The 23,918-nt window shown below is 36.5% G+C and overlaps 1 protein-coding gene across 1 annotated transcript in view; it reads right to left on the minus strand.

Annotated features, from left to right (window-relative positions):
* Positions 1-292: 292 nt before the first annotated feature.
* Positions 293-23,918, minus strand: part of LOC140152989 (WD repeat-containing protein 27-like) — a 73,553-nt gene continuing 49,927 nt past the window's right edge. Inside the window, exons 23-24 of the mRNA XM_072175559.1 lie at positions 6,383-6,468; positions 293-1,406 (exon numbers count right to left, since the gene is read on the minus strand). Coding sequence (XP_072031660.1) covers positions 6,418-6,468 — 51 coding nt within the window. The 3' untranslated portion in view covers positions 293-1,406; positions 6,383-6,417. The remainder of the gene's footprint in view (positions 1,407-6,382; positions 6,469-23,918) is intronic.

A 23,918-nucleotide genomic window follows, 5' to 3' on the forward strand; every position in this document is an offset into this window, starting at 1 on the left:
ATAAAGCACTTTTATGATAATAACAAGATTAACTTGGCATATCTAAAGCAATGCCATCTTCAAGCATAATTACGCCAATTGAGTTATTTTTTGTTATCCCATATTTAGCACTTTGGATATTCAATGCAGAATCATACATAATTCATATCCAGATTTTTCAATTATCTAGCAATTCAAACATACCGTTCAAACATAATTACATAAAGCACTTTTATGATAATAACAAGAATAAATCAGCATAACTAAAGCAATAATACAACCATGTTGACCAGATATATGATAGAATATAATCATTTATTCAACATTATATATCTAATGCATTTCATACAAATAATAATAAAATCAATATACATATTTGGATGGAATAATGTTTATCAAGGTGTAGAATATAAAATAACAGTCACTAATGCCGTAATTTTAACTTGCATCCAATCAATATGCAAAGAGCTGTAATTTTGTCAGGTAATATCATACAGGGCATTGAAAATTAAAAGCATCACCACTCCAAAGAAATTGTTGACTTGTCTTGCTTGGGCTATATGCATCTTATATGGTGTGTATCTCCTGTGCTGATGATACGAATCACGTGATTTTTTAGTATTTTTTCATTCTTAAATGAAGATTACATCCCATTTCTGTGTCTCTTTCTCTATCACTGTGTCTGTCTGTTTGTCTCTCCATATGTCATGTTCCTTTGCTTTCTCTCTCTCTCTCTCTTTCCAATTACAATTAAAATACAACAAATCTGAGTTTTTAGATTTTCCGACTTTTCCGATCACAGATAGTGCCCTTAAACATTCTTGTGTCTCATACCGGGAGAAATCTACTTCAATTCAACAGGGTGTTTAAATTGTGAATTCACTGTTACGCCATCACTTGCTCATGCTTCAAATAACTTTTATGAGCATGATGAAGTCGACTTCTAGTCCTGTGTTCGTTTACACTACGAAAGTTGGAGTTTGAAGTTGAGTTTGAATTTGACAAATGTTAATGCTCGAGGTTGACATTAGAAATGCGGCCACCCTGTTTACACACAAAAAAGTTGACTTCAGGCTCTATGTAAATGAAGTCAATCATTAAGTTAAAATGTCTTACATATATAGTCATATTTTGCATCAAAGTGTAACTTGTCCCTTTGGTACATCAAAGTATTCTTTGGGTAAATGTTCTTCCGTGAACAAATTAAGTGTTGATGTGAAGTCATCTTGATATTTTAGGTGTCCATATTGATCACAATGTTACGGTAATTTGTATACAGAACAAGCAGCAAGGCAATGTACGTTGTTTTTCAAGTGAAGTGTCATTGCAGTTGAGTGTAAATCCAAATAAATTGTACCACTTTGAGTCAGGTAAAGTTTCAGGATGTGATGTGAAATGTGATGAACACAATGTAACTGACCGAGTAACTGTAAAGAATTAAAAAAATAAAACAAAAGTAAGAAATAAATTATTATTGTAACCTTGAGACAAAAATAAAGATTAAGATTGGATTTAGTTGATAAGAGATATTGGGTGACTACACATGACAGTGAGATCCGAATCAATGTGGACTTCTATAGATGTGGATCAATACACCTTTTTTGTAATGACCACTAAGCTGTCATAGGTGGCATTTGGCTCTGCTAACTCCAATAGGCCGGAGTTATCGAAGCAGGAAACTGAAAGCGAGACAAAGTTAATTTTCCAAGTAACTATGTAGTATACGTAAAATAGAAGTATATTACATTTAGCATTTTATTAATTTTGATCTGCATAATTAATTAGAATTCATCTTATTTTTTCAAATAATTAACCCTAATTAATTATGCAAAATGCTGAACACAATAAACTTCTATTGTGTCAGTCTTAGCTAGATAGTCCTTATAGTTACTTGGCTAATTAACTTTGCATAATAAGGCGTATATGTAATTTACATCTTTAGCCTCGCTTTCAGTTTCAGCTTCGCTAACTCTGGCCAAATTGGAGTTAGCAGAGCCAAACACCGCCAACATCAAGTAGTCAATTAACGAAAAAGGTGTATTATGGACTTTTCTTGTGCACCACATTGCAATATGAGCACCCTACAGGGGCAGTTTGCTTAGTAGGTCTGAAAGGGATAAGACCCTCCCATGCTGCCCTACAATACCCACACACTGTAATGCACTAAATACAAGACACATAATGCTCATTAAGCAATCATTTCCCCTCTTCAGCTCACAGTACGCATATCATGTACACTACATATGATGCGGATCACTGGAGTACATAATTGATCTGGATTAATATGGATCTCCCCTGCTGCATGGAGTCACCCATTGATAAAAGAAGTTCATCTTACAAAGAAACAGGTGATGAAATTTATATTCCTGAATTTCTTCTTTCTTGTGAAATGACCATGAAGAATTGTGTCAGTGTGTCACAAGCTAATTAACAACACACTTTGAGTGTCATCGCCTCCAATTATTGTCAAGAATAATTTCGGCTGATCAAAAAGGACTAATATGAAAAGGTTTGTTAACGACACAGTGAATAGCCACCAACTTGAGCTATTCCAATTGAAATCCATACACCCTCTATGGAAGACTTGACCTTAATTGCTCACACAGGTTGTAGATTTCAAATGTAATCCCATTTGAAATTCACACTCCCTGAGTGGGAGATTGAGGTCATGTATTCTACAGGGGTGTATGGATTTCAACTGGAATAGCCCATTCATCACTGCTGCAGTCTGGAATTCATTACGATATAATATAATTTGAACTTACTTTAGTGATTCTTAAAAAAATCTTTTAGCGTTTACAGAATATGAAATATTAATTAATGGGATTTTTTATTAATAATGACACAAAATATTCAAGCCGTTTAGTGGTCTTATTGCCACAATTTTTGATATATTGATGTGAACCAATTAAGGACAAATCTTCAAACGACGATAATAAGAAGTTAAAATAAGTTATATTGGGAAGGACAACAAGAAGTCATTGACTTTAGGCCATAAAGGAGAGAGATTTGTCTTAGGATATCACAGGCATAGCTTTTTAATATTTAATTTTGGTGTATATGTATGGCCGCAAGTGAATGAAACCAAAAGTGGGCTAAAAATGCAATTAAAAAAATGCATACCACTTTGCTGGTTTGTTTTTGGTTTGTTTTTTTAATTTTCTCCTGAGACCAATCTTTTTGCTTTTGCCTTATCAGTGCTACATAATTTCTGCAAAACATAATTTATCGATAGAGGATATCTCAGTATCATTATGCCACTTTCATCTCTATTGAGTAACCATAACCACCACTTCAAACCTGTTGAGTTTATGCCGATTTTAAATATACAATGCTAGAAATGCTTAGAAGAATAATGCAAAGGTATTCAGTGCAGTGCCTTCCTTTCACTGTTTCTTTATACACTTTTCAAAACAAGGGCAACTGCCTGGCCTCAATCTGGCTACAGCTGTAGCATAGCCAAGATTTTCCAGGGGGAAGGAGGGAAAGGCAACTGTCAACTCTCAAGATTTTACGAAAATGTGCAAAATTTCCTACACATCTAAATCTCACAACTTGCCATACATTGGCTTATAAAAAAATAAAAAAATAGTAGTACCCGGTTTAAATAAAATCTAAAAATAAAATTAGATGCACACATGATGAAACATAAATGAGACTAATGAGGTTCACTGGTTGAAAATCTCAATTTTGATATAGGAAAGTGTAGATGATATGAGGACAGGCAGCCATCCCCCTTGTCAATAGTTTTACTAGTCACAAAAAGTCATAAGGGCACTAGTCATTCTCGTTGGATCATGCATTCAGAGTACGAAAATCTGAAATCTGTTCCCAATTTACAGGTCCTGTATTCTGAGTAACCTCTAAACCACAAAACACTGCCTTTTGTCTTCTATTGTAAGTCCTGTAGTCCAAAACGATCACGTTTAATCTGCTGAAAGATGACACAAATGACAAGATACGAAAAATGGCTTCAGGCCAATGCCCTTATAGAGATGCCAGGGGCCAATGTCCTATGGATATAATGTTATAAATGAATACAGACCATACATGCCCTTGGTGACTCTGAAGACATTAGATTAACCCCTCCCTTTTGACACTTCATGACTATAGATAGATTTGTCTTCCTTGCCAGGATTAGTATTGATTGTCTATACCACAGGGAACCTTGAAGAAGATCTCTTATCAGGGGGAAGAAAGACACATATTTCCTGGATTGAAAGACGATGCTCTCCCTTGGTATACACAATTAAAGATATTATTTTGAAATTGTCTTTTAGTTTGAGTATGAATATGACAAGTTGAGGAACCTGCAATGGGAAGCACTAATCCTAAACTTTCCTTGACACATTTTGTATAGAGTTATCAAGTGGGTCACAGTGCACTGATCATGTGTATCTTTCTACATGCAGCCTATGGATCACTATTCTTTTTGTTTAACCCCTATCATATGTCACACTTACATATTGCATTTATATACTTAGTTTCTGTTTACAACAAATTTATACTAGACCAAAAAATACAGATGATGATGAATCATATAATATGCAACTTTACACTATGGTCCCATGAATTCAGAACCTGATCAGAAAATCATTTATTTTAATCTGAAAATAATACAATTTCAGTCCAATTTTATATTGTTATATTTTGAGTTGATTTTGTCTATTAGTCCAAAGTTTCAACTGCCACATTTGCGAAAATGGGTTGACAAATGTTAGCAACCCTGAAAACAAGTATTTTATCAATAAAAATGAAGAGGTTTCTTTTTAGTTGTTAAGATTGTTAGATATAGCCATAAAGGTGTGAAAATATCTGCTTGAAAATGAAAAACTATGTTGTTTTTATGGTACCACATATACTTTTAAAGATATGTATTAGTGTAATTTGGAAACGGTTCTTTAGCTTCACTAGTGACAATGCAGTTCTGAGAAACATTGCAATGAATTTCTCCAATTGCGCAACATTGTTTCATATGTTCGCTTGTTCCACACAATACTGAAATCCTAATTCCTGTGAACGTTGCATGCATATTACCTAGTACTTCCATGATATTACTGAGTGCACCTTTAAAGATGTGCTTGTAACAGGTGCAATTAATTGACATCATAATTGCTTTGATTACCTTGGCATGCATTTAAGTGCCACCTTGCACAGGATTAAAGAAATCAATGCACCAAGAGGTGGCAGTATTGTATGTCACATACTGTTACCTACAGTTAACGTGTGAACTTATCATTGGTAAAGACTGTGTAGTAGGCACGTCCATATGGAGGGCTTTTTGTTTAAGCAACACAATTCTCTAGAAAAAATTCGGGAAATCAGCCGTGTGAACTGTCTTGAGGATTCCAATCTCTAAGTTTGCTCCCAAATTTATCCCAAAGAAATTGAAGCAATTCTGCAATTTTCCAGAGTAATTCTCAAGTGCTATTGCCATTTTGCGATTTTCGAGTGCTGAGTTTAACCTATAAACTTAGTTTAATTATATTTAAAAGGATTTAATTCAAGAAACTATATCAGTTCCATTAAACTTCCAGCTTCTTAGAGTTATGAAATATTTTAACCATATTTTCAATATTTATATGTGTAAATTCACAATTTTGACTTTCACTTCCATTGTTTTGAAAGCGTCCCCCAATCCCCTCCCCCAAAATTGACTAATATGGGCACCCGGGTGCTAAGGGTCTGCTACCAATAAGACTCCACTGTCAGAAGCAGTGCTTCAGTGTATATAGCAGCAGCTAGCTGTTCGCAGTCCCTTTGTTTCTTTGGTCTATGGTATGATCAGCGTGGTGAAGTTGGCTCGAGATAAGAGATTAGACATTCGCAATTGAATAATTCAATACGTTGAATAAAAAGTTTTTGAAATTCTTTATTTTGATGAATGTCGACCTAAAAACAACTCTTATGTATCGTTCAAGTCTTCTACAGTTTTTTGACACTATTTTTTGGACATCCGAAAATTTTGGCCAAAATATTCAAAATTTTGGATCTTTGTTATCTGGCCAAATTTCGACCTAAAAACAACTCTTATGTATAGTTTAAGTCTTCTTAAATCTTTTTTTAACCATTTTGGGGCATTCAAAATTTCACCCAAATAACGAACTTCAAATGTTTGACATTTTTGGCCAAAATGTTTGAATATCCAAAATTAGTGTCAAAATACTCCAGAACACTTGATCGATACATAAAAGTGATTATTAGGTCGGATTCGGCCAAAGATTGAAGTTTTGAAATTTTGAAATTTTTGAGCCAAAAGTTTTGAAAGTCCAAAAACGGTCTTAAATGACTCCAGTATCCTTGATCGATGCAGAAAAACGATTAAAGTGTAATATTCAACGGAATAACGAATGTCTAATCTCTAATCTCGAGCCAACTTCACCGTGCCGTATGATCAACCTACCTGGCAGATTGGTGATGTCAGCTACTCATGTACTGCTACCTATCACTGTACAGTCTTAGTTTTCCATCTAATGTAGCAGTCATCAACTAAGGGGGAAAAAGAAGAAAAAAGTGCAATGTTAATTGTGATGCATAATTTAACAAGGTTCTCTGACACAACATGTGCATTTGTTTATTTGTTTGTTTAAAAGGTCCCTCCACATGGAGATACACTTGGGTCTGATGATGGACCAGGCTAAAAAAGATACTTATTACTCAATAAATTGTCTGTGTCAGGGTATTTTTATGGAGAAGACACTGAAAGATTTAATTTTGGTGAAATTTACATGTCAATCTTTAGAGCAATATTGTTTAACTTATAGTTCTGTTTGTGATGCGATTGATGATTTGTTCACCTTGTAAACAGTGGTAGTACAAATTACGTCTTTATGATTACTAATTAATTCAAATTAGTACTAATTCCAATTCAATTCAAATTAATTACAACCTACGTCATCAATGATATTACACCTTTTTGTATTACAACCAATTATGATTGTACCTGTTGCATTGATTACCTGGATGATTGACAACTGAGGACATGAATTAATAGAATACAACCTGATGGAATATAGTATAATAAAACACAAAAACATAATATTCAAGTAGACACAAATAAAGCATCACTGATCACTGACATGTATTATTCCATTCTGCAAACTCTTCTGGTCAGTCTAGTCCAGGGGGGGGGGGGGGTTAAGGGTAGGAACAGTGGCGATGCCAAGGGGGGGCATAAAGGGGCAAATGCAAAAGTCAGAACTCTTGCCCAAAATTTCCAATTGTTGCGACAATTTTGAGCAAAATTTGTTAGCTTTACCCCCCTGAAATTTACTCTGCCCCCAATGCCCCCCCCAAAAAGATTTCTGGCACTGCCCACCGGCACTGGGTAGGGATGTATGAATGTATGTATACGCTGCCCCCATTTGCCCTCCATTATTCAGATGTGATCCTATCCCAAAGACCTATTTTTCTTAACTTTCCTAAGTTGGAAAATTTTGCAAAATGGGGTCCGATTGAAGCCATTTGGTGCATCATTTTACACTATTAAATACTCGAAAATGCTCAAAAAATATTTTTTTGGGATATACCAAGGGCGAGCGCCCCTCCACCCTCCCCCTGGATCATAACAGCCCCCCTGGATCCACCGGTGTTGTGTTGATCTTTCAGGTCCCCATTTCAGTATCAGTTTGGTCAGTAAACAGTTTAGCCTATATGTAGTTCTGGTAAACCCCAGGGTTAAAAATTGCAATTTAGAATCAAACCTTTCTCCATTTGAATATTCGCATTTTATCGCCGAAATAAGAAAATAATTAATGTGACTCCGATTTTACATATGTGCATAGGAAGTGTAGCAGAGGCCCCAATATAATGCGTGCTTCAATGGGAATATTCTTTTCAGCAACTTCGCAGCTGTTTGGGGGTATAATGGCGCCATTATTGTTGGCTGCCAAATGGTGTGAAATATCCGAGTGGCAGCAAAAGAAATGTAAAGCCGCGCTTTGGTATGTGTTCTTAAGGTGGTATATAAATACCTACATTTAGGGGTAGTCATACATGGCGTCCATCATTGTTGGCTGCCAAATAGTGTGAAATATCCCAATGGCAGAGAAAAATAAAGCGCTTTGGTACCTGTTCAAAAAGTGTTAAATAAATGCCTACATTTATTCCCCCCGGGAGTCTAGTGACTTGCAATGTGATTTCAACAAATTTTCTAATGGTGTTAGGGTTAAAGAACGGAAAGGGAATGCCCTTGCCTTTATAAAACAGAAGAAGCCATTCTGCGTTTCTTCTTTGATTTTGTAACGTTTATTTTTGTAAAGTTGTCACCACTTACCAAGAACCGCACCCAAATGGGAAACTACTTCACCCAATAGGCGCTGAAGTAGGAAGTGTACTCGTGACTGAGTTTAGTGAGTTAAATGTTTCACTTTTCAGCAGAAAATCATATAATATGTAAATCTTAAGAGTCAAACTTTCACTTCGTAAAAAAGAAGGGAGTGGAAAGAATATTTCTATTGCCCATGGTATATGCTTTGAATAGATTTTGTCACATGAAGGCTGAAGCAAACTGTTCTGGGACATTGTAGCTGCAATCAAGGGGAAAATAGTTGGCACACTTAAATATTATTTAACAATATGTTGGAACTCTTCATTGTTGTAGCATAGGCTTTGTGTTGGACTCTGATACCTGTATGATGATCTAAGATTTTCCAAAAATACTTGTTAGACAAATCTTCCCCTTTCCCCTTCCCTCCCCAGTCCCCCTCAATCAATGTTGCTGAGCATGGACTGCCCGATGTCAAAAGCTCTTTCATCAACATTGAACTGATGGGGGGAGAGAGGTGATCATTTACATTTAGTATGCCACACATGCTAATATTTTCCTTGATTGTGAATAATTAACTTTTGATTGAAGCAAATGTATATGAGGTCTTTTTTCGTATGATTTTAGGATTTGTTTCTTTCTAGTTTTCTCTTCATACAGGCCAGCATGCTTATAGACAAATCTCATTTCACGCATTCCTACACCTCACTGGCAGCCATAACTGGGTCCCCGTCTGCTACAATGCACCCAAAATGTGAAATGATTCGGCCTTGGCAGGAATTTTAAACTGCATTCCATCACCCGTTTTGCACCTGCGTCGAAAATACACGTAGACAAAAGAATGATGAAAGTTTACAACACAATAGAATTCCCTTCGGCAAAACACACAGCTTCTACATGGTCTATTGCCTTTTATGTGCGGTACAAAGAAAATAAAGTCATACACCATATCAAACGCTAGTTCAAATGGATGTCTAGTACTTGCAAACAAAATGACTATGTATGAATAGATTCAACGGGATTACCTGCGGAATTATCTCTATTGTATATATTATTCTATTAACCCTCCTTGTCCTTGCATCTTCTCTAAGGCGGCTTTTATTCACACAATTGGGTGGTCAAAACACTAGTTTGGTGCAAACTACCAAATCCTGACCATGACTTGGCTCGTGAGATTCGTCTATAGCTTTTAAGCTTGCATGTCCACCCGGACTGACTGGTTAAAAAACAAACAAGTGTAGATTTGCACTAATGGCAACAAATGTAGCCATTTCTGAGATATGGTATCTTTTTTGGCACAAAAGCTTGCTATTCAATGGACACCTTCTCTCAGTACTCAATAATAATGTGTATCATGGAATGGTTGTTTTTATAGTTCAATCCATGCATGGTATTAAGGGGGTTGCTTTTTTTTTATTTAATCCATTGTACAAGGTATTTTTAAAGATCTGCCTTTTTACACTCCGTTTTTCAAGAATAATCCTAGGGTGCATAGGAAAACTTTGAACCAAAATGCTCCTAAATTTCTACAGAGTCAGTTATTTTTGATATTCAAATGCTTATTTGCATTAGCTTGTTAATTAATCATGTAACTGATTGCAACAATCCAACACCCCAGGTGGAACAGTAACAGAATGCAGAAGATGATTCAAATAGATTTGTCATCAGAGTATTAGGTTTTGTCATAACCACATGAAGGAAATACAGAAACCACCAACACATCAAAAGGACTGATCTTCAGGAAACAGAGAATAAACCACAGAGGTACGTGTTGTCTTTGAAGTTGTATCATCTCCCTCAGGTGGATATGTAAAATAAAGTGCTAGTCTGATTTGAAACTTTTCATGACCTCTAATACTTTTATTGAGACATTGAGACTCTATAAGTGTGCTCCATGTACATGTGATTTGTAAATAGTAGAAAATACAAATGATCTTTCTGTGCTATGTTTTGGAAATTGCTTGTTCCCTTCCCTTGTCCAAAACCAATATTGGCGTGAATATGTATTGCAATTAATTTGCACAATGTTCTCTACTTTATAAAATTGATCAAACTAAAGATGTGTTAAATGTATATTTAGTGTTTAAGGGCCCAGTCACCCACCTTTGCACAGTATTTTTGTGTGGGACCTGAGAGCATATCGTCACACCAAATTGCATTCTGAATACAAGGAATGTCCTTCTGATATCAAACTATTTTGATTTTTTGAAATATAATATTACAAATTGACATTTTTGACATTTTTTAAAAATGACAAATATTGTCATTTTCCCCCACAAAGACCTAAAAATGTTAGGTCTTTTGGGGAAAAATGTATCTTCAATATGAAAGGTCAACATTTTCAAATGATGGAATTGGCTTTTCCTGTCAGCTACATACACTTTAAGGGGGTACTACACCCCTGGCAAATTTTGTGCCTATTTTTGCATTTGTCTCAAAAATTATAGCGCATTGGTGACTAGTAAGATATGCATATTATAGGGGCAAGGACTACAGTTACTGCACTGAAAATTCAGCAACTCAAGGCAAGTAGTTATTGATTTATTGATCAAATATTGGTTTCCCCTCATTTTTGACTAACTCCACAACTGTTGTCTGTGCTGAAATAAAATTTCCAGTGCAGCAGTTGTAGTTCTTACCCCTATAATATACACATCTTTAACTTGTCATCAATGCTCTATCATTTTTGAGAAAATGCAAAAATAGGCACAAAATTGGCCAGGGGTATAGTACCCCCTTAAGTACATATCATAAGATTTATAAAGTTAACCTCCAGGATTGTTAAATATCAAAAATATCAATTTTTAATAATTTGCCATCAAATTTGTAATATATCGCATATTTCATACAAATCAAAATTATTTCATAGTGATATCACCAGGACATTCCTCGTATTCAGAATGCAATTTGGTGTGTCTGATGTACTTTCATGTCCCACAATGAAAAAATACTGTTCTAACATTGCTATCCGATCCCTTCTAGGCCTATGGGTTATGTCAGTATACTCTGACACATCAGTTGGATCCTGAATATGACATATTATCATTATGCAAAAAAAACTAAAAAAGAAGTGTCATATTGAGAAACCTATTCCTAAATTGTAGCAATCAATAGTAAACTGGTTGTGAAGTGTGGCCTGATACCTATCCTGTAGGAATTACACTAAGGAAATAAGCCCTTCCTAACATTTCACCTGCATGTTACACAGAATGATGTATACAACTACCTGTATGTTAGTTCTGAATTTGGGTGTGGCAAGCTTTTGACCTATTTTTGCCACAAAGTATTAGCTTTTACAAATCACATCTACATGTGTATTGAAGGCACAGTAGGATAGTGGTAAAGACTTCAACTTATAAGGCAAAAAAAAAAAAGGTTAGTCTCAAAGCTCATGAGTGATTGAAAACAAATGGAAAATGCGATTTTTTTCCCCCTGACTTGGTGTTCTTATGGTATTTTGAAAAAAAAAAAAAATCTGATTTTCGCAAAAAATTAAATAATTTTTTTTTTTTAAATAAAACAAATTTCTGCATTTCTTTTTTTTTTTCAAATCGAGCGATGTTATAAATGCGCATGTGAGCTTTGAGACAAACCTTTTTTTTGGCCTAATCACAGGGTAGCTATTCAGGCATGGGTTTGAAAGCACAGCAATATCAATGTGTAATGCACCTGGGCAAGGTATTTTACCTCACTTGTCTCACTCCACCCAGGTGTAATGGGGAGCTGTTAACGGATAACAGTAATTGCAATATAAGTACTGAGAGGAGCTGCGCCTATATTGCGCCTGTGTAGAAGTGAAATGATTCTGATGTATCTCACTAGCAATGGTGTGTACTGGACTACTGGTACCTTTTGAGAACAACAAGAACAATCACTCTCTACTGCTCTCCTTAAATCTGATATAGGAGAGTGATTTTAGCTCTCCTTAGTTAACCATTTTCTCCTTATACAGCCAACATTAAAAGGTATATTTTCATAGGAAAATTTTCTGGACACGTGACCAATGCTTATCAATGTGAGTGTAACCTCGAGCCTGATCTCTGACCCCCGGCGGTGACCTCGCTATTCAAGTCTTAGTAATTTTGAATTGGAATAGTATTTTGACCGCAATTTTGATAGAAATTTGTGCATTGCAAATTTATTGAATATTATGTTATCTTAATTTTTCACAATATCATCAAAACGTAATTTCAAAAATATCTATCTACGGAAAAAAATATTTATCTACGGAAACTCTTACCATAACATTATTAACTTGCGACAAGTAACTTATTTTGCCTCAAAGGAAGAATTCTTCCTATTCAAATACATTGGAGGAACACCCGCACAGTGACATCGCCCCGATATCTTCATAGTAGAAATCGCCATGGTAGGTTGAATCCACAGCCACACATGACCATTTTATTCGGACCTTATGAGATGCATATTATTAGCGAAGTGACCTGACTAAGGCTACTGACATAGACGGGTAATTGATTTTCGCTCTGTGAGCAAGCTTGTATCCGAAATTGCGGTCAATGGTTATCATCTCTCCACTTGAGTGCGTGCCTCTATAGCCTGCTGTGCGCTGTAGTCCATACAAGACCAACATAATATAAAATTAAGAGTCTTGGTCACATTTTGAGTTCAAAGCGCACGGCCAATTTTCAAAGCGCACGCTAACGACTATAATATCTGTTCAACACATATTTTCAAGTGTATGAGACCACATCTGGTTTCTTGAGAAAAATTCATTTACGGAGATATTCATCATTTTCTAACTCAGTATTCAAGATTTTCGTCTGATATCAAAATCGTCGCATAGCAATTCACGTGTATCGATCCCGTGTATTCATTTTAATGTCACTGCTGCACCAAATAATTATTAGCCAGGCGATGTCGGTGTGACCCGCTGTGCTCGGGGTCACATTCCATAATGCTAATATGTCTGCGCCCATGGGTGTCACGTGTCCAGAAAATTTTCCCGTGAAAATTTACCTATTAATTCTGACTGTTATATTATATAGTAAATGCTCTAAACAGCTCTCCTTGAAGGCTCCAGAAGAGCTATTTAATGCTCTCCTGCAAATTCAATAGACATTGCAAACATTTATTTTTATTTCTAATGTAATATAGGTTAAATACACTGCTTGCCCTTTCACTTACAAATAATCAATTGTCACCACAAATCTACTCTTTCCAATAATAGTAACATATAATGTAATATAGGTCAAACGTGCTGCTTTAAAAGAGTCCTTGCCCTTTCCCTTACAACTCAATCAATATCACCACAAATCAACTATTTCCATGGCTTATTTAGCTTGCAGATCACATCACAAATGGTTATGAAGTATTCAGCCCTAATGAAAATTATCACACCTCTCAAATTGCAGGTCCAATTTTTATGACATTTCAGCTTATTTTATTCTTTAAAATAAGCAATGAAAAGACAAATTAATCTTTATTTTAGCCTAAGTGAGTCAGTTTGCTGCATCATCACACATTTACAAATCACAGGCATAATGCGTAATTTGATTTCTTCAAAAACAGGCAGATGGGTACAAAGTATATCTCCAGCAGCAAAACTAACACTACCAGAGGTACATTGCTGTCCAGCTATTCCATTGGTGCTCTAGAGTACCTGTGTGGAATCACATGTACAGTACACACACTGGTACTTGATTGGTACTGCACTGTTACCAGCAGTGTACCTCTGAGGTTGGCAGCAAATAGGAATCTGGTGTGAACAATCCCCAAAGCACACAACTTAGGAAATGCACATCTTATTAGAACATTCAGCACAAACCTTTCCATCAAGGAAAACATCACTTAGTACAGTCAGTATCTGACCTACTTATTAGTGACAGTAAAACAAACCAGAATTGGGTCAAAATAAATTGATTGAATTTTAGAATAAATTGAATCATTCTGTTAACTTTTAATATCAAGGTAGAAACAGGTAAAAGAAAGGGAACACAATGTCAATCAAGACTGACCCCTGAAGATGACCATGCAAATTTGACAGCAATGATTGACAGTACATAGAAGGCATGCATTTTCAAAGTCCCAGCAAGTCTATGTCCTTTCTGTTCTCTGGAAGATCCATCCCCCTCCCCCCGCATTGTGCAAGCATCATGTGCGGTAATTCCCAAAATCCAACTTTTCACAGTCACAAATCAGGCCCAATAATTCCACTAGGTATGCACTGGCTAATATCATGTCATCTGTATGGAAAAATCAAATAAAGATATGTTTTCTTGACTATGTATGTATGCTGAATTTATTGTAAATAAATAATCATTCAATGATTACAAAGCCCAGTTTAGATATTGGTTGAAAACTAGGTTGAAGAATTCCTGCAATATAGAAATTATCTTGCATGATATTTTATTTATTTCCTGTGACTTGAAATGGTAACAAAGTGACAAAAGTTATAATGCTTGAATTAGGCTATTGAACTTGTAATCCACACACCCCTGTGGAAGACATGACCTTAATCTCCCTCACAGGGGTGTAGATTTCAAATGGAGTCATCCATTCAGGTAACCCCATTTGAAATTCACACTCTCTGTGTGGGAGATTAAGGTCATGTCTTTCATATTGGGTGTGTGGATTTTAACTGGATTTGCCCAATGCAGACTACATGAAGTCAAGAAACAAACAAACAATTAATGCATTATCCTGACAAATTTAATTTTATTGTCATTTGTGTTATCATTGTTCATTTCTGGCTTCAGAGTGAAGGCAGACCATTTTTATCGGTTCATAATGCAGGTGTCCACCAGACAGTAAGCAATAAAAATCAAGTTAATAATTACATCTCTTGTCAGTAACAATCTCTCGTCAGAAACAATCAAACAACGACATGAAATTTTACACTCAGTTGGTCAGGAAAGGGAAATTTGGTCCAGAGAAAGGGGCAGACATACAAGGAAATGTGCTCCTAGAAATGACCTGCCTTGAAGTTTATACTTAGTGAAGTGTCCCTATTATGAAAGGTCACTTGCTGCATGCAATCAAACATCAGCCTTCTAAAAAGGTCTAAAATTGCAGATGGTTTAAAGGATAACATCATCGGTTTACAGGATTCATGGAATAAGTGGTCCTTGAGTCAGTCCCCAGATTACTTCAGTCAGGACCCAACAGTATCTGTATGGAGAAGTTCACATTTTGCCCCTTCACACACAAGTTTGGGTCTCTCAAAAGGTATATTTCCAATAGTTTGAAATAGCAAGCTTTATTGTCACACATCCAAGTTTTATTCAATGCTTGATAAGTTTAACATATAGGGTTTGGTTTTCATCTTGGATTATCCACATCAAATACCATTAGACATCAAAGGAGATGCTCTGCAAAATTTGTTCTGTCCCTAATTGTTGGTCCTTAATAACTATTCATCAAATTTGATCTCTTTGAGCTGATAATCTAATAGGTAGGGCATCTGCCTCTGCATGTAGATGGATGTGAGTTTGATTCCTGTATCGGTGTATTCTCACATGGGTGGATCCGGGGGAGGGGGAGCTGATGGGGCCTGGACCCCTCTTTTGACATCTAAATCATGCAAATTCAGCCTGTTTTGCGATATATCAGCCACTCAGCCCCTCTTTTTACCAATTTAGACACTCAGACCCCTCCTGCATCCTCAGAAATCCTGCATCCGCCCTGCTTCAGAATTTTTTTATCTGGAGTTTGCACCGGCACTTTTCATTTATCCTTACGTTTAAATTGGGTGGGTTCAACTGCCCTTTTCTCTGGTCCTCAGTGAGATCACTATTCATAGTCCAGATGAATACAGCTTCCTTGACACTCTCCATAACTTAAAATAGAATTGAAAATTATGAGTGGGTGACACTAGTCAGCCACAACTAGAAGAGTTGGAGGGCTATTGGGTGAAACTGACCCAGGAGGTTTAATGATGGACATATATCATTACGTACCTCCCATCCCTCAAAATATTCCAGAGCTATCAATGTAAAAGTAAAGTGTTGATGAAAACACATGAAATCAATTAGAAATTTTCGCTTGACAAAACCAGTAAGTTTTTACTTACTCTCTAATATTTCGTCCTACACGTCGGAGGACTTCTTCAGATGTGAAACATCTGATCCACTTTCCCGGGAAACTGACTTCCGGTTGTGATTGGTCTTGTTTCCAGTCTTCAAAAGACATGAAATCAGCTAACAAGGGCAGAAAACAGGCTGAAGAATGTGTGGACAATTTGAACAATGGGTTTAAACCTGAAACTTCACATGCCTATCATTTACCTGAGGAACATTATAATTATAGACTAAACTATTGCTCCTTCATGTGCTTTGCCTAGCCCAACTATTTTTTCACATTTCATGGAAAATATAGCTGGAAAAGAGGACAAATTAGGTCTTATACTAGTCTTGGAATATATCACACTGTTAAAGCGTGACAGGAAATAAGATAGAGACTCTCTGGCATTGCCATTTGCTTGTATCGTGGAACTGTCACACCGAGAGATCTAGGCGGAATACAAAAAGGAAATCTTACAGTGACACAATAAGGCTATTACCAGTTAATTTCCAATAAGGGTGTTAATTTCTACACTTCTACAATGTTTAGTCTATTTCACGTTGAATTGCATGCTTGTACAATCTGCTGTTACAATTCATCAAGTTTGAATAGTCACTTACAGTTAATATTCTGCATGCCATCCAAAGCCTTCAACATAAAAAGTGCAAGTTTTGAAATGATTTTCTCAAAATATCAAAAGCTATCTCAAGAGCCTCTGAGCCAATACTAGGCTTGTTTGTACTCATTTTAATGCATTTTTCATTCAGATTCTAAATTTGGTCATGAGAATGTACTTCTCTGAAATTGTTGTGAATTAAAAAAAAAAATGAAACTTGTCGTCTGCAGTTGACACCCATGTGGAGAGAATTAAGTCTGGCAAGTGGCAAACTGTATATTTCCATTCCTGATGGGATAGCTGCCTCCTTTGCAGTTTGTCCCCAAGCTCCAAAACTTGCTACCAATTTGGGTTATTCCAGTTGAAATGCATATACCCCCTATGGAAGACATGACCTTAATCTCCCACACAGGGGGTGTAGATGGATTCATCCAGTCAGGTAACCCCAGTTGAAATCTACACCCCTCCCTCAGTGTGGGAGATTAAGGTCATGTCTTCCATAGGGTGTTAGGGATTTCAACTGGAATAGTCCATTACTGACTTCATTGTCAATATCAGACCTTCACTTTTGAAGTAAGTGAGACTGATTATTCTCCTAAAAGCTTTCATAATATTCATGAGGGTCGAACATTATCGCGTCTAACAAATCATGCAATGCCATTTGTGGCAACCATGGAGCTGTATTATGGTTTATTATCAGCTCTATAGTGCCTACCTACATTTATGTGAAAGATGTCAAGACTGTGCTTCCATAGGGGCTTATAGCTTTCAAATGGAAAGCCTCATTTTCAAAAGTCAAAGTTATAATTATTGATACATTTGAACATAGTGTCACAGAATGAAATGACATTATAGTTTACAACACCTTTCTTCAGAGGTCTGCCAATTTGGCACAGTTTATGGCATATACAGAAGTGGGGTTCTGATTGGCTAATTTAATCACATCATCATCACATTGGCACCTTATTCGTTGGTCAAGCTGCAACGCATCATGCGACATAGTTTTTTTTTGCCTGAAAATCAGACAGAGCAGATGGACTCTGTTGAAGAAATTTGCTGAATAGTATAATAAAATCTGAGATGAAACTTTAAAAAATGTTAAAGTTTCGCATGAAAGTCCAAAATCATGCTCCATCACAGATGCAAATGGCGGATGAAGATGGAGAAGCTGTGTTACCGATTAAGATACTGCATTACATACTTAGTATGTTACACAGTGGTAAATCCGGGGGCACTTCAATATAAAATGGATATAGGTGTAGGGCTGGCACTTTCACACTAAGGGACATTCGGTGAGAGCAAAATGTAAAAAATATGGGGTCATTGGGTAGGTACATGACCTTTTTTTCAAATGGAATCTTTGGGTGAGAGCCAAAACAGCGCCACAGAAACCTCGAAAATCAAATTTCTAGTTCTAAATGGCTTCAAGTTTCTTTTGTTTTTTCACAATAAGTAACAAAATCAGTGATAAATGAAAGTTGCTGTTCAAATTGAACTTGTAAGGGTCTTTGGGTGACAGATCAAATGGAAAAATAAGGGTCTTCGGGTGACAGTGCATGTGTTTCGTAAAAAAATATGGGGTCTTTGGGTGACAGCGACGCTGAAAAAGGGGGTCTTAACAGCCCTACATACGTGTCACCTCCAAAGTGGGAGTGCCCGCCCCCCCCCGGGGTAAATCGGTTTTACATTTACAGGACTTCATCAATATTTTGGTTTGTTCCATAAGGCATGCTGAAGGTTTGAAAGAAAGGACCAAAACTTATTGTCCCTTCAGAACTGGGGAGCAAACCCTGCCTGCTTCTTTAACCCTAAACGTACCAAACATCAAAAAACCTCAATTCCAACAGCATATGCATGGGCGGGTATCCCATGTGATGCCATTGTGTCATCATGCGAACAGTGATATGGCGATGGAAAGCTTGGCCAGTAAAGCTACACCCCCGTGGCAAGGTAGGCCCGTGCACGTCTCTGGCACCCGAGGGGTTGTGGTTCAAAACCACACCCGGGAAAAAGAGTTTTCTCTTCTTCTTCTTCCTTTTTCCCTTCCCCTCAACAAAAAGCAACCGGGGCGTTAGAGTTAATAACCTCTTAATTTTTTAACTTGATGTGAATAATAACCCTAACTGTACCAAACATCAAAAAACCTCAAATCCAACAGCATATGCATGAGCAGGTATCCCACATGATGCAATTACGTCATCACGCGAACAGTGATATGGCGACGTAAAAAGTTTGGCCGGGCAAACCCCATGGCAATGAAGGCCTGTGCACGTCTCTGGTTCAAAACTGCACCCAGAAAAAAGGTTTTCTCTTCTTCTTCTTCCTTTCCTTCCCCCTCACCAAAAAGCAACTGGGGTGTTAGGGTTAATGAGACATTCTAAATGTAGCATTGAAACACTTGTTGAACATTGCAGAATTGCATAGGATTTGAATCCTTATGACATCAACCAATTATCATGATCAGAGCCCGGTGGGTTCACACATACTTAATGTTTTATCCAACATATAATTCATTCTGAATGTTAAAATTTGCTCTGTAAAAAGTTCAGGGTTATTTTGGAAGGAAAGAACAAATCATTCCCGATCACGCTCTTGAAATATTCAAAGTATAAGCTGCAACCTGTGAGAATACATTTGGTAAAGCTTATAGAGCCTGTAGGATATGACAGTGGACCATTTTTTAACCAGCACATTCAAGGTATTGAAAAGTACTGTTACTGGATTGATTGTACATGCAGAGAAAGTTTTTAATGTTCTTATTTCATTGCTTTTAAGTCCCAAGTAAACATGGAGTACTCCTACCAAATAAACAAAAATTTAAACTATGGCTAATAAGTACCCCCTCCTCCCTCTGAATTAACTTGTTGGCTTATTTGAACTTTTTAGGATATAAATAGGCCTACCCTTCTCCCTCTGATTCAACTTTTTGTTTTCTTTATTTCGAATGTTTTTCAAATTGAATTCGTAGAATTAAAGCACTGTACCACTGATAGGAATAGTGTGGGATACTCAGCTTTTTAGGACAACAAGTATGCCTACCCTCCTCCCCCTGAAATCTTTATTCTTATATAAATATTGAACTTTGGTATGGTGTGGAACACAGAACTAACAGATAAGGTTGTGGGTGCTCCTCAACAACCATAGTGCACTTTTTATACTTCTGAAGAATTCAACCCAAATGGTCAGTCAACATTTGCCTTTTTTGTAACATTCAATGAACACCTAGGAATTAATTCCTGACATGAGTTATCACTCATGGTTCTAATCCTGTTCATGGTTCACTTTCAAGTCAAAAGTTCTTTATGAAAAATTATCTTAAGATTCAACACATCTGGCAAAAATAGAAATCTAATTTTTAACATCCTTGCAGCATTTCTTTCATATCATGATGACATACATAAGATTTAATGTGAACATTTGAGACATTTTAATACGACACTTTACTGAATATAATATGAAGAAATCCAACGTATCAATTTGTCTCAATTTGAGAGATATGCAAGCATGACTGGTCAAATATAAAGAAAATAGTAAGAAAACATGTCCCACTTTTGATCATAGTTTAAAAAAACAAACTTTGAATTTGAAAGTAGGGTGTAAATTTAAAAATAGCATTATATGACAGTTTTGGGAAATTAACTTGTCATTTTTGAAGTAGGTGTCAATTCCCCATCAATTTGTCAGCTATCAAGAAGATAACCTTGTTGTATTGAACTGATAAATTTAAAGCTAGCATTATAGGGCAGTTTGAAAAAAGATTGAATGGCATTTATCGGCTTTTGCATCTGCTCTTCATACAGAATAATTACACCAAAAACTCCAGGTTGGTATTTTAATAATGGGAACAAACTGCATCACAAGATTATTAGTCAATTAGTCGATTTAGTAAATTGCTTTTGATTTGGAATCAACAGGTTTCTTGATTCATATAAAACATATCCAGGGGCAAATCCAGAGGGGGCTAAGTGGTGAGGCCCCCCCCCACCTTTGGATGGCTTGTCTCATGTTTTGAGTCCTTATTTCCACAATTTGCACCACTCGTTAAAAAACACCGGATATAATTATTTCAATTTTGTCTTCTCCCAGCAAGTCCCTATAGTTATAATGTTGGGTCACAGTATTCTGATTTGCATTATCCCATCAAAAACATTCCCACATTTTCCATATCATATTGGACCCACAGCTCATACTTTCCTCTTGTTCAAAATTCTCCCTGAAAGCAAACACTTTGTGTTCAACCGCATTTGTGTCACAACGTTTTCTGTTGACATATATTAAATCTGAAACTTCGGCTATCATATAACTCAATAACAATTACACCAATTTACCAAGTTTCATGCTGACCGCATAAGCCATTTAGTTGATTTTGTTTGACGTCAACAGACACCTGATGATGTAGATGCGTGAAATATTCAGACTGCACCATGCTAGTAAGTATGCAGCCTGGAATGCAAGACTACCTGTTGATACAAATAATGATGGCAGGCACTTGCTTAGGACAGCAGGAATTTAAGCAGGGTTTGAGAATGTGGGAAGTCCAAATAAAGAAAAACCAAATAACCCGGGGGGGGTCACTCCCATTGTGGACTGTACACCATCCGCGATAATCAACTTTTGAAAAGCACCCTAAACAAGGATTTAACCCTTGGCTAAAACGACACCCTAAACAGGGATTTCATTCCTAACATCAAATTTCATACCCTAAATTTCATTTCAGCGTATTTAGAAATTGCAATTTTGCTACCCTTTTTCCAATTTTTCATGTTTTTGACACCCTAAACGCGATACGCTGGATCGTGCCTACCCACAAAAACGACCCTTTTACGCGTTTTCATTATCGCGGATGGTGTACAGGCCACAATGGGAGTGACCCCGGCAAATAACATCACAAACTTTTAATTTTTCCTCTCCAAAAATCGTTGTGTATTAACTTTGAAGTAGGCATGAGAGTTAGGTTCACACACTAGTTATTGCTACACCCAAAACATCAGACCAAGTTCCAACTTATCAATATTTTGGAAAAAATATGCAAGTTGTGATTTTAAATCCTGACCCTGCCACTGAATTTGACTTGAAACTGTTTTCTTCATGCTTTCAAAATAGAGCACCCTTAAATAATGGTATGTGTTTATTCTAATTGTGATCAGTATAGGGCTGCCATCATCACTTAGCGTCAATCCGTCTTGAAATGTGAGGGGGATATTCAGCATGATTTGTCAAAAAGTGGCGGAAAAGAATCAAAAATGGGTCATTTTGTCAAAAAGTGGGGGAGGGTGGTAGGGGCACATCCCCCTGTCCCCTAGGATTGTTGCACATCATATAGGGGCAATTTCTTATATTCTTCTCCTTAAACTTCTCCTTAATTATACTTCTTACACCTTTCATGTGAAAAGCTCCAAAAGTGATTTTCGTTCAAGTATCAATGTTGATATATATTTTGCTGGCAAAATGATCGACTGTATGACAATGAGGGATGTGTAGCCACCAATTTGAATATGATCCCTGTACAGTTACAACTGCCTCACAAGTACTCCTCTATCTCGTCTCAAGTTGAGAGTAATGCCATGTTGGATTTCACAGTGGCAGATTCGAATCGCACATGCTAGCCCAACTGCCTTACTCCTGACCATGTGAACATGTGACAAGGGCACGCAACGAGGGATGGGTAGCCAGCTACCAATTTGAAACTATGAATGTGTCATTTAATTTGACACAAAAAATTATCCTTTCTGTATTACTAAGAGATTATATGGCTTTCTTTTGTTTTCAGTTTGCGAATCTCAATATGCAAGCTAGTTAATGTGCAACTTATTTCTTTTCCTTATTCTTCTTCTTTTCCTGCAAAGAATGCCAGACATGAAGACAGCAATTGTCCAATATAATTAAAGTCTTGTCAATGGGCTATTCCAGTTGAAATCCATACGCCCCATATGGAAGACATGACCTTAATCTCCCACACAAGAGCTGTAGATTTCAAATGGAGTCATCCATTCAGTTAATCCCATTTGAAAATCACACTCCCTGTGTGGAATATTAAGGTCTTGTCTTCCTTAGGGAGTGTATGGATTTCAACTGGAATAGCCCAATCTCAATCACCTCATGGTGAGGAAGCTTATGAGGTCCAAGTCCATAATCACTATCATCATAACTATAACAAACATTACTATCAGAAAACACCTGACCAACACATCCAAAGAACTTAGAAATAGCAGGACTTATTATAGCAGACAACCCACAGTCATCAGTCAGACAAGAGATGGCTCCTATCCCCGTCTAGATTATCTGTTATAATTAGGACATCTTAAGTCTTCCTAAGGATCACTTTATAAGGGCTCCAAGATACTGGTAATCATGTCATTACCACAAAGTGGTGTCCTGTAGTCATTTAATTGGATTCAATATTTAGACGTAATTGATTCCACATGTGCATGAAAGTAGAACACTCACAATACAATTTTAGATGTTATAAAAAATGAGCATCACATTTGGGAATAAAAATCCCTTTTAAAAGTGCAGCAAGAAAGAGTACAGGTTCCAATTTAAGCAGTGGCGAGGCAGTCCAAAGACAGTAGATTTTGCGTCAGGAGAGTAAAAATTCATTAATACTTACCCCACAGGCCAGTAGAATTTGATATAATATGAGACAAGATATATAATTAAAGAGATGCGAAAGACATTTGAGACATAGTTTCTATAGTCTACCTCTGTGTAATTTATATTTTTATTTTCTAACTTTTTTGACAATCTACTCTTAGAGCATAGCAAATTGCAATTTGTGCAATTGTATAATTTTTCTGAACAATCAAATGTTAAAATTGAGTTTGACTTAACAAACTATTTAAGACCGGGCAAAGAAATAAATGTTAAAATACAAACAACATATACATATAAGTTTGGTAAATGGTCACATAACAACATACTTCTTCAATTTGCAGCGGTAATTGAAGCTGAGCCAGTAAATTTATTGACCAGAGCCAGTAGCTTTACAATCTAATACAGCTAGAGAAATCAACATTGAATATGGTCGACATATTTGGC

The sequence above is a fragment of the Amphiura filiformis genome, chromosome 5 (assembly GCF_039555335.1).
Source record: "Amphiura filiformis chromosome 5, Afil_fr2py, whole genome shotgun sequence".
Classification (NCBI taxonomy): Eukaryota; Metazoa; Echinodermata; class Ophiuroidea; order Amphilepidida; family Amphiuridae; genus Amphiura; species Amphiura filiformis.